This window comes from Anser cygnoides, chromosome 6 (genome assembly GCF_040182565.1).
Source record: "Anser cygnoides isolate HZ-2024a breed goose chromosome 6, Taihu_goose_T2T_genome, whole genome shotgun sequence".
In the NCBI taxonomy this organism is placed as follows: domain Eukaryota; kingdom Metazoa; phylum Chordata; class Aves; order Anseriformes; family Anatidae; genus Anser; species Anser cygnoides.
The window spans coordinates 28,654,461-28,666,586 of NC_089878.1; the positions used below are offsets into that span (position 1 = coordinate 28,654,461).

Consider the following 12,126-nt stretch of genomic DNA (forward strand, 5'->3'; position numbering starts at 1 on the left):
AGCACCAAAAGGTCTTCACCAGCACTGTGGAGCACACTCTTGCAAGAACCCTGCTTTCCTACTAGAAGCAGGTGAACTACTTCTGGGAATGTTTCAACTTTTTTCTCCTATTTTCACCTTATTCTTTCTATTCTTTGTTCCATATACAACTGGAACAGGACTCGAGGTGGTGAGAACTGACCTGGTTGTACTGTCATGCCATAACATGCCTGGTAAGCATTTCCCAAAGCACAGCATCTAGAAACAACATCTAGGAACAATATGAATACAAATAAGGAAAGTCTTTTCCTTCCTAGCGCTGAATGACAACAGAACTAACCTCAAAGCAGTTCCTGAAGTAAGCTGTACTCATACCTTCACTGCTTCAGCATTGAAAACAAGCAAACAAACAAAACCCCATATCTATAGCCTAAATGCATGTACTTGAGTCACACAGAAAATAAAATAACTAGTGTCAAAAAAAGGTGGGACCTCTGCTGTAATCTGCTAATGCTAAAAGTTGTTTGGCTGGTTAATCTTCCTTTTCCTGCTTGCAATGAGCAGCTCAAATCCAGTCAAAGTAGTTGGTCACTGATGGGCTAGATTTTAATTCCTTCCAGGTACTGTAACAAGAGGTGCAGAGATTATTAAGGGCTTTAAGGCCAAAAAGGAGCATATGTGTTGTTAAAACAAAGGAAAACCAGTGGGATTAATCACACAGAAGAAAATTACCTTGGCCATATCAAACAGTCATCGGTACTGTGAACTACCATATACAGTATGGCCACAAGATGGCCCTAGAAGTTCTCCTAATCTTCCCAATAATACTCTATAAAGGTCAGGGATGTGGTGTTCAAACACTATATAGCTAACATCACAGTGATCACTTGCCATTAACACTTCAGAGGCAGCACAGGGTAAGAAAGACTAAATCTAGTGTGAGTGGAACACAAGTAGATTTTGTTACGCATGTTCAGAACTAGCTCCAGTGTGGTATTCACTTCTCCTAAGGAGAACATCAAATTTTCATGTGGTTTTATATTCCGGTTCAAATTATAATTCCAGTTAGATTGCAATAAATGTGAAAGTCTCTTCCTGGATCCTAGCAAACCAGCTGGCTGCTTCCATCCCATTCAGCAAGAGTTTGATCCCAAGCAAGTTTTTCGAAACGACTGCTTGTAGAAGACTGGAGTTTTTACAAGATGGGAAGTGCAGAAACTCCTTCTTCTAGAGTTCAGTGGTGAGTAAACATCTCGTCCTTATTGTAGCATCCTCATTGACTGGGCTAAAAGAGAAAAAAGAGGCCCTGTGAATGCATTCCTACAAAAAGATCTTCCATAAGGGATTTAAAAAGCAAAAGATACTGCTAGGAGCAAAACTAAGAGTATCATTCATAAGAGTATTAATAGCTGTTCCCTCATAATCTAACAAAACCAACGTATAAACCTTTCCAATGGACAACCTGCAGAAGGGCAAACCAAACCAATTTCCAGTAGTGCAGTAAGTAGCATCATTGCCATCCACATCCTGCCCGCTGAAGCTTTCCCTTTCTTCAGGGATTCACTGAAAGATCTGATCATCACTGCTAACTATAACTATTGAAATGGAAGTAGCAAGAGCACATACTTCCTCTCCACATGCATACTTCTGATGTGAATGCTGGGAACTTACCTTGCAAGGACTTCAGATGTCTGCTGGGATGGTGGCAGTCCAGCTGATGGCAACAGAGCCTCTGTGCTGCCTTTCATTGCTTTCAGAGCTAAGGCAACATCATTTCCCAAAGGCCCATTGGAAATCAGTCCAGTCTGAATTGGGGAGAAAAAAACAGGAAACTAAAATAAAAACCTGCTAGCACGACACAGTAATTGTTCAATATGGTTATTTACAACAGAAAACTAAGATTCATCAAGTTCCAGGGTGGGCTTCACTAAATGCAAGTACTTCAAGAAATGTTATGACATCTACCTGCAATGTAAACACAGCAAAAGCAGAGTTTAAGTATTAACAGGATATCCAAGTATCAACCTGGATTGCTTTGCTTTAGCTTGGCTTTGCTGCATGGGCTTTCAAATTATTACAAATTACTGTATTTTACTCAAGCTCCCATTTCTTTATCATGACAAAAGCTTTCTCTCTCTTTTTGCCTCTTAAATGCTTCATATCAAATTGTTACGGAATGGTTCAATAACTCACTGGCACTATCCACCTTGGTGTTATCGTGGGCTGGGGAGACACCTACAGAAAACAAACAAAAAGCTCATTAGAAAAGGCTGGAAGTAACAGAGAACATTCCTGAAATAATACTGGCTGCCTAAAACAATATCAGATGTTTGTAAATCACTGGTCAGAATCTGCCACCCTACAGAAGAGATCTTTGAACCATACTAGTGATTAGCTACAGGTGAAGTGACTTCATACAAAAAGGTAATTCACATCCACGCAGCATATGGCTAACACCTACTCACTCACAGAAACTCACTGACAACAGTTTCAGCATAGAGCTCCCTTCAAAAAGGCAGCTGAATCCATTATTATTTTCTGCTTTGTGGACAAAGTCAACTGAAAGTACACTTCTGTGAACAGTTTATGGTCCTACTCCTTCCCTTCTTCTTCAGTGCCCACAGTATAGCTCATTTTTACCCAGTGCATTTTTTAAAATTTATTTCAATATAAAAGCATTTATTTGTATTAAAACCTTTGTATTAAAAAGTTATTTGCATTAAAATATTTGTCAATTGTTTATTTTTTTAATATATGCACATCTATATACACATACACACAATGTATATAATGTGTGCATATATAGCTGCACAGCCATATACATATAAGGTACTCTATATATCTAGAAGTCTGATAAGCAGGCTGGCATTTGCATCATACTAAAATAAGACTACAGGCTCTTGTAACACAGATACAAGTTAACTCTTGAAAACAATTCAGGTTGCTTCACTTCCCTTACAAAGTTGTATAGCCCTATGCCATCCACCCTAAAAGGCAGGTGACATATGTGCAGTGACCCAGGTGAACCACCACTTCACTCCACTGCAGCAGGTCCAAGCCTGGTGGACAGATACTAAAGCAAGAACAGAGTTTATGAGTAAAAACCATTGTATGTGGGAAGGAAGAAGTTTGGTTTTGAAATACATTTACCCGAGGTGTGGCTTCTGTAAAGTCAATTAGATTCTCTGTCAGTGGTGTTAAGGAAACGTCCTGGTCATCTGGAGTGCTCTATGGAATAAATCAGTTTTGAATTGAATTCCCAATAGTAAATAGATAGGTTTGCTGAATACTCTAATGGCTTCCTGCATTATGGACCGGTGTCCTTAATGAACACTGCCATTCATCAGGCCTGTTTTCTCAAACCTTGTCAAGTGATTTTTTTAAATGATCTTTTAATTTCACTTTTCCTCCATAGTATGCTGAAAGTAATGTCATTGCCAGGTAAGCTGCAAAACTGCCCTTTTCTCCTGTGCAAAGATGAAGTATTGCACCATTTGACAAAAAGGTCAGTGAGGTCTGCAAGCTGAGTATCTGAACTCAGAAGATGAAGGTGATTAATTGTTCAGTGGAATAAATTACATAATACTGGTTTAGAGAGATGACAGATAAAGGGTGCGTTGCTTTAGTTTTCCAGATTAACCCCTCCGCCTGCTGAAATAATAGCCAAGTCCAATTTGGACTCACCTTTTTTTTTTGGAGAGGGACAAACAAAAGTTGATCCCTGAGTGCTGCACAGATTGTTATGTGCATTTCAGAGCCCATTTATAGAAAAAAAAACCAACACACTACCTTACCCTTAAGGCAACCAAAATACAGCAATTAAACATTTCAATTTAAACCTTTCCCTCCGTGGTTATTTTGACAGAAACTGCGTATATCAGAATTTCATCCCTGCAGTCTCTTCCCCAGAGCACCAAATTATTGGGATATAAATGGCTCCCCACCGGTGTGAGAAAAATGTCCCACCAGCTTAGAAAAATAAGTGCCAGGCAAAGAACTTGACAGGAGTCAGATGTCCTTCAGAGCAACGTATACAGTATCTGTCTCTGCTCCAGAAAGCAGTCTTTGGTATTCACCAGTGACTGGTATTCGCTGTGTTATGACAGGCATGCAGTAAGGTCTGTTGTGGCTGCCTGAGGGCATCAGTAGCTCAGAATGCAACACACAGAAACCTTCCAGGCTGACAGGTGGTGGCAATACCTTTGAAACAGCAGCCTCCTCAGCTGGAGCCAGACTAGCCGGAATCAGCAACTCTTCGTGGCTAGAGGCAGCACTATCCTCATTTGATGCATTACTGGAAGGAGAAAATTCTCATCAGTAGACATAGCCAGTGTCCTATAGACCCAACAGTATCAGTACCTTCAATCTTCAGCAGCTTTTTCAGCACTTATTTCTAATTTGTCTACACAGGACTGAAGTCTTCCCTGCTATCCTCTTATCTCCCCACTTGGAGCCAGGGGCAGCGGGATGTCAGGTATTTCAGTCATTTCAAAAGATGAGAGACGAGCTTACTGCTCGATAACATGCTCACCCTGAGGCCTGGCCTACACTGATTAACTGTTGCAACACTAATTAAAGATACATCTATAAACTTGTTTAGTTAGACGCAGCCTAACTGCTCAGCACTGTTCCTCATCTTTTCAAGCCTGTTTCATAATAAACTCTACATGGTTCTCATCCCAGCAAGATTTTTCTCATGCATCACTTACTGAATGAAGGTGTTTGAGGCAGGGGTTGTTTTCAAGAGCTCTTTTGGTTCTTGAAATATTGGACTGGTTGCTGGGGAACTACTCGGTGTTTTGCCTGATGGGAGAATGTTCCTGGCACAATAAAAAACAAAACCAAACAGAAAGGTACAAACTTTCACTGAAAGCTCTTCACTTGTTACAGCACAGTTTTGAAATTGCTAGATGCACATTTTATTCAGTATATTGCCTTGTGTTCTTTGAAGTCTGATACATGCTTATCTTCATAAAAGGTCAAGATATTATGTAGTTATGACATGCAACACTAATTTTTTCAGTGCCTGAAATTCACCTAAAACTAATGATCATATGAGATTCGGTAATTCACAGGAATCAGCTGCCAGCTACAGATTTCTGTACACAGATTTTTATCTCCATTGAAAAGCAGCTACTGTAAACAGACACTTCCCCACTCCTCACACTAAAGTTGTTCGTGTCAGAAATAACTACAGTGGTCAAGGCTGCTGTTGGAATAATGTTTATCAGACTGAAGTATGGGAGAAAAAAGTAAGAGCATCTGGATTACCTTGTACATATCAAAACTTTGCAAATACAGTTTTTGCTGGTTATCATTTTAAAAACACCTCACGCTTACCAGGTTAAACTACACTATGACAAGTTAAAATGCAATAATTACTGAGCCACTGAAAGATCACACTGAACACTGAGACTCCAGAACTCCAGGTTCTCAGTGCTGTACTTGGATAACTAGATTGTGCTTTTCTTCCAATTCTGTTCAGTACCTGGCAGCAGCATCCTGAATAATGGAATTCTTGGTACCCGCCACGCTGTCTTCTCTTACAGCCTAATAGAAAAAAAAAACAACAAAAACATGCATTTCTGATACCTGTTTCCATTTTGTATCAACTCAGAAATTCAGAAAAAAGCCAAGAGCCTCCTCCCCTGCATGAAACTGTGATGTTTATTTACTGCTCAAAGACTTAAAACATCAATTCAGTGTGAAAACGTCTGTGTAGATAATTCATTAATGTAGCCAAAAAAAAACAAACCATCATTTGCTATAAAATTTACTAGAACATGCTAGAAGCATGGCCTTATTCACTGTATTGTAGAATAATTTTTTGATTAGAAGGGATCCTTTGGATGTTATCTGGTTCAATCACCACTCAAATTGAGGCCAAACGTAAAGGTCGACTAGTTTGTTCAAGGCCTTATCCAACTACATTTTAAGTGTTAACAGGGACTGCAATTCCTCCCTGGGCAAGCCATTCCAGCACTGGACCACTGTGACTGTGAAGAAAGGCTCTCTTACTCTGCCACTCTTTGGACCTCAGCTCCTGGAGCACCCTTATTTGCAAAGCACCTTCTTCGATACCAGGCCATTGCAGAGTCAAACAGTGAAAAAGGGCATCTCCTGAACATTATTAATGGTACCCCCTCACAGCCAGTTCTAAAAACAAAAAACATTTGAGAACATTGTAGTACTTATCACTGGAGTATTTACCTTGTGCCCTGCTTCCGCCTGGGCCTTCAGGATATTGCTTTTCATATCTGCTGGAAGCCATGCTGCTGCTGCTGCTATTGGGCTCTCAACTGCATTGTTAAGACATTTATCTGTCAGCTTTACCACTTCATCCTAGACATGAAAAACCTTTGTTAGAAGCAGTTCCCACGTGAAGACCCTGGACTGGAATTTATTAATAACAACAAGGCTCCAAGTGAGAGGAAAAGCAATGGTTATACTGAAATGAAAAATAATCTCTTCGTTTCAAAATTCAGTTGGAAAATCAGAGCAAAACAAAGCAGAAAAAAAGCACAATGCTTAAAAGTAGAGATGCCAAAAGCTGTGCTAAAAATGTAGTGTGGAAGAACTGAGCAGCAGTGGACCCTCAATATGTAGCAGTTTACTGATCTGAGATCAGTATAGCAGCCATCGTATTACATTGTTATAGCCTAACTGTAAATTGATAATTCATTTTCAAAACCAAGTTGGGAAGATTTTTACCTTAAAATCTGCTTATAAATTAGGACAACACTTTAATGTGCTATTAGCTCCCTCTCCCACCGCTAATTATATCAGAACAAATTGGCAGCCAGACACTTTAGGAGGACAATTAAAAACGAGATACCTTTTCAATAGAGAATATTTCATTATGTGAATTGCATTTCTTAATTATAAAATGTTAATTAAGCATTCAATCTACTAATTGCTATTTGATTAGTGACAGAAGTTAATTAACTGAGTGGAAACTAAACCTTGTGACCTTTCTTCTCAGGGTATGACTCAGCAGGGGGAGACAGAGCCCTGCTCTCCTCACCATATGCCACTCACTGGCTGTGGCTGCTCCTCCAGCAGCTCCTGCAACGCGCACTGCGGCGGGCACCAGCCTGCTACTTGCATGAAATGCAGCGTGTCCAGAAGGAATGAGTCCCATTGCATAGAGAGTGCAGGGCAGAAATTAAAAATAAAAAATAAAAGGTGAAGAATACCTGTCCCTCACACAGATCTCTATCCACTTTTCACTTTTCTTTTTATTAACTGAAAATAGTAAATAGAACGTCTAGGTTCCAGTCTTCAGGGAGGAGAAAAACATTTTCCCTTCTTGTCTCCCTCTAAATCACCTTTTGGGGCATCCAAATAGGAACTTATTAGACTTACCTAAAGGAGAACCCACTCAAAAATTTTGGCTGCACTCAGCAATGAATACAGAACTTTGCAAAATCTTGAAGGATCACTGTCAATGTGAAAAGGCACGAGGAACAACCACCTGCCTTACTAATGGCTACTGCTAGCAAATATTAAGAGATGCACATTCACATAATTCATGAGGACTACCAAAATTATTTATTGAACGTTTTAAGTGTTGTTCATTTTACAGAAGCTGCTGGAATTGCCAAAAGTCTGGAACAATTAAAATTGAGTTATGATGATCTGTACGGTCAAAGTACCCAACTGTGATAAACATTAAATCCTTACACTGGACTTCACTGAACTGAATGCTGTATGCAACATTCTCTGCACAGAATTTCTAAGGCATTGTTCCAGTACCAGTGAAATAGAAAATTTGATTATTTTAACTGAGAACATCAGTATACGGATGCTTTAAGCACCATTTTGTGGTTCCTCACTTCCTCGATCTGAATAACCAATTTAATTAGGCCATGCTAGTCTACTAGCAATTACATTCCCAACTTTTGAAAAGTTTAGTACTATTAAGAGCTATTTTAACGTACTCAAGTATAAGTTCTATATCACCAAGGAAACATTTCCATCAATACTAAAGATACATTTTTTTTCAGTCATTTCAATTTTGTGCTTAAAAAAAGCAATGGTGTTTTGCTATTTTATTTTATGGAAAGAGCTTGAAGCTAGAAGGGAAAGCATTTGGCACATGATAAGATGGCCTCAAGAGGTCTGATTTACAAGACATTGAGTTATCCACATAGAACAGTAAAGCCACTGGAGTTTGTCAATATCCTAGCACATTATGAATTTCTATTGTTTCCATGTACTAGGCAAACTATATTTGTACTTTAGCTTCATGTTTTGACTGAAGGATAAGTCCACTTCAGAAACTGATGAAAGCAGAGCTCAGTGTATTTAAGAACTTTTTGTTCCCTTTTGTCAGATCTGGTCACTGTACTAGGGAAAGCTTGGAAACAACAAAGTTGTATTCTTCCATCCCAGCAGATTTTGGCAGAGAGCAGCTGTGAAGAATGAAGCCATTCATTCCACACTTCCCAGTTCTCATTCTAGAAAGATTTCTCCCTTTCTAAAAGGGCATGGATACTGTATAAATATTTCCTTATCGAATAAATCAGTCAAGAGTGTCTGCAAGTATAGAATTATGTAAAGATGATGCTGGCAGGCCATCTTTGACCCCTGACAAAATAGTTCAAGATTTTTAATGAACAGAGCTGGAGCGAGCAGTTCATTGGCATTTGATTGCATCACAAAATTCAAGATGCAGCTCTGCTTTCAGAAGCAGAGAACTAATGCTTTCCCCTCAATGCACTTCACCAGCCCTTTTGAGCACTGCAACCGTTTCTACATAGGTCGGTACCTTATGCACTGGGTAAAACTTACAGGAGATGAACAATGCCGAAATTTTTAATTATGCGCTGCCAGAGAGAACACTAACACTGCGTTCATCTGAAGTAACAGCAAACTCCAGGATCTAAGCTCACTGCAAGGTTTTATTGGTGTATTCCAGCCACCCGTGATACATTGTCCCATTCTTTCCAGGCAGAAGATGCCACAAACACCTCTTTTTATGAGTAGGTCAACAGTGAAACTAGGTGCAGGACAGCCAATATATACATTATGTAAAAAATAAAAAAATAATAATAAAAACACAACAAACAAAACCCAACCACGTATGGAAATTAAAAAATAAATAGATAAATTAAGCAGACTTCAAAGTCAGGGAAATAAGGCATTTTCAATAGTTGCTCTTAGGTCATTCTTTCAGGACACATTTCCAAACCATTAGCCTTTATCTCTAGTCACAGCTGGGAGATGCTCATTTCGCGCTACCGTAACCTACTTGCCTTTGCAGCTTGAAGCACACAGAGACAGTCTCTAATCTGCCTACCTTTTTAAACAAACACTCTCAAGTCACCTCTTGGTAAATTACATCATAGGCTGAAAAGCTGTTTAATCTTTTCTACCTGAAGAAAACCACTTATGATATGCCCTTTTAAATTTCCATAATACAATTTAAACTTCCTTCCTGAAAGCTGCTAAGTCTTTTTTTCCCCAAAGAGAGAATCAAATTGCGTGCTGTTCATCCATACACCTCCTATTTCTCAGTTAAGCAAATGTTCTTGCTCTCTCATCAGGGTCTTATCACCCCAGCATCTGTAACCTTTATTATCCAAAGTTATTCAGCACCTCACATGACAGCTGGATAACTGTGAATGTGCTGGATTGGCATCTGCTTGTTAGATTAGCTTGTTACAGGAATCTTATCTCGCTTACTATATTTCAGCTATGATTTAAAAAGCGCTAATACAATTTTGCTCCATTCTCTCCGTTTAACCACCTAGATGTTTTTTTCCTCTCCGTTTGAACTCAAATGGAGCTCAACAGGAAAAAATATTCTGCAATAAGCGGTATTCTTTGCTTTAGTTTATACAGAAGCAGTGTTTTGGCATAACAGGACCTACGGGCTGACTAATCTTCTTAGAGACTCAGTAATCTTTGTAATGCAGTCACCAAGCAGAAAGGTACACAAGGCACCCCTGACACCAGTCCTTAAAGGGGACTTGAGCACAACAGCCTGCAGCAACAAGCACACCAAAACAGCAGCCTTTTCTCACACCAGGGGGGCAAACAAGTGCCTAGGAACAGGCTTACCCCAGCACACACTGCTAGAAACCTCTCTCAGAACCTGTTTTTATTTTATCATTGCTGGAATAAGTCATACCAACTGCACCAAAAGGTAGATGAATCCTCAGGCCTCCCCACAAAGTAGGGTAGTGCAAACAGACCTAATATTGCAGACTGCTTTATTCTCTCTGCTTGTTCAAAATGCAATAAAGCATCCAAAGCTTTAACGTAGGGGAAGCAGATTTAAAAAAAAAAAAAAAGGGGCAACTTAAACACATGATTTATTCACAGTCAAGCCTGGAGGGAAAACTATATTCCAGTTTTTTGAAATCCAGCATCCGATCTGTTCAATTTAAGTACCTTTCAAAATGCTAAAATTTTATAAACCATAGTCACATGCCCTGGCTTGACTGCAAAGCATGTCCTGTATGGGTTCAGTTGTCTGACAACCAGTGAATTTATCAAAATTTTCCACCGTTGTAAGGGAGGATCCTGTGCTCTCCGACCCTTCTGGTTAACAGTAATTATTTTCATTATGGCTCCTGCATTTCTTTGATACCCCCTCCTCCTCCATGAGTCCATTTCATTCACAACTTTTTTTAAAAAAGGGGAAAAAAGGTACTAACAAAATAATTCAAAACCAAAAAAGGTTAAAAAATATAGTTTAGATATTGTCACTTTGTAGATTACATTGGTTCATTAAAACACCTAACAATTACTGGAAGTGACAGAGGAACGAGGGAAGCCAGGGAAGGAAAAGCAAAGAGGAGCAAGGGAGAAACCCCTCTCCCTGTTCAGGGCACTGAACCATCACTCCTCTCTGTGCAAACACACATCACAACCTCCACTAACACCTTATCCAGAGAGCTGGTAAGAACAGGTTACTTAACAGATGGGACTGACCAGCAGCAAACTTGCCTCAAAACACAATGCTGGAGCAAAGTTCTGGGAGGGTTACGGAATGCAACTGAAAAACGTTATGAAAAACGCTCAGCCCTTCAAAACAAGAGGGTAACGATATAACATTGTACAGTTAGCAACCTATAGAAAAAGACAACAGAGGAACATTTCAAGTGTTTGCACTTTTTGCTTACACAGATTTTAGAAAATTCCACCAGGCTGCAGTCTGCATATGTGCATGTTCACTTCTGCCTCTTCATCTTTATCTTACTGCCCTATCACACAGAGCTTTATACACAACAAAATATTTGTATTTGCTTTATTCCCCAATATTACTCCTGTTTGTAAAAATCTTGCAAAGGCCCAAGCTAAGCACAAGACTTTTCAGAATTATCTGAACAAAACCGAGTGATTCTGCCAAGGAGGATGCCCAAGTACCTGCACGTTTATGTTTATGTTGGGACGGTCAGTTGGCACAGGGCTGCTGCACTCTGCCTCCAGTTGTTTCAGTTTTAGCAATGCATCTTCAAATGCTGAAAAAGACAAACATCAACATCTTACTAATAAATATCACTGTGTAGTTAACTTGCTTCTTGTGTTATTCCTGAATGCTAATTCTAAGGTTTTTGAAGTTGGGGTGAAAAAAACAAAACAAAGCAAACTGCTTGCTCAATCTTCAATTTAACTTTCATTTCTACAGTCTATATGTATTTAATTAGAACACTACCCTCGTGCATGTTCATTTATCCAGCCATCTTTACAGTGAATGAGCAAGCAGCAAGAGGTAATTGCTCAGATGGCAGCACTTTACTGTATTTGTGGCTACTCAGACCCCACAGAGAACTGTGACTTTTCCCTTGTACCTCTGTTCTTGGAAATAAGATGCTTCCAACTGAAACGGGCCAGAGCTGACCAACTTTGTCATCCCAACCTACGTAACCTAACGTTATGTCTTAAAGATGTCTTACGCAATTCTTGAAAAGTTTGTGGCAAAATACTGTAATTTAGTAAAATCAAAACAAGGCAGCTCTTGAAAGCTGAATTAAGGACAGTTGGGCAGATACAATGGCAGCAACATTAGAAATCTCAGAGAGGGAAGTCTGATTCTGAAATAGGCTCTCCTTGCAAACGGGTCATTAGCATTTTGTTACAGAACTCTTGTATGCACTGCTTCACATACTAGAGAAGCTGCATTCCACTGGCAAGCAA

General features: G+C 39.5%; 1 protein-coding gene across 2 annotated transcripts in view; it reads right to left on the reverse strand.

Moving 5' to 3' along the window:
• Window positions 1–560: 560 nt before the first annotated feature.
• The window catches only part of EPB41L5 (erythrocyte membrane protein band 4.1 like 5), a 51,441-nt gene continuing 39,875 nt past the window's right edge, over window positions 561–12,126 (reverse strand). The window contains exons 17-25 of one of the 2 annotated variants that reach the window (XM_048050403.2): window positions 11,356–11,450; window positions 6,190–6,321; window positions 5,468–5,529; window positions 4,689–4,799; window positions 4,180–4,273; window positions 3,130–3,207; window positions 2,173–2,214; window positions 1,651–1,784; window positions 561–1,264 (exon numbers count right to left, since the gene is read on the reverse strand). In XM_048050403.2, coding sequence (XP_047906360.2) covers window positions 1,207–1,264; window positions 1,651–1,784; window positions 2,173–2,214; window positions 3,130–3,207; window positions 4,180–4,273; window positions 4,689–4,799; window positions 5,468–5,529; window positions 6,190–6,321; window positions 11,356–11,450 — 806 coding nt within the window. In that variant the 3' untranslated portion in view covers window positions 561–1,206. The remainder of the gene's footprint in view (window positions 1,265–1,650; window positions 1,785–2,172; window positions 2,215–3,129; window positions 3,208–4,179; window positions 4,274–4,688; window positions 4,800–5,467; window positions 5,530–6,189; window positions 6,322–11,355; window positions 11,451–12,126) is intronic. The other variant, XM_048050404.2, reaches the window with a different exon arrangement.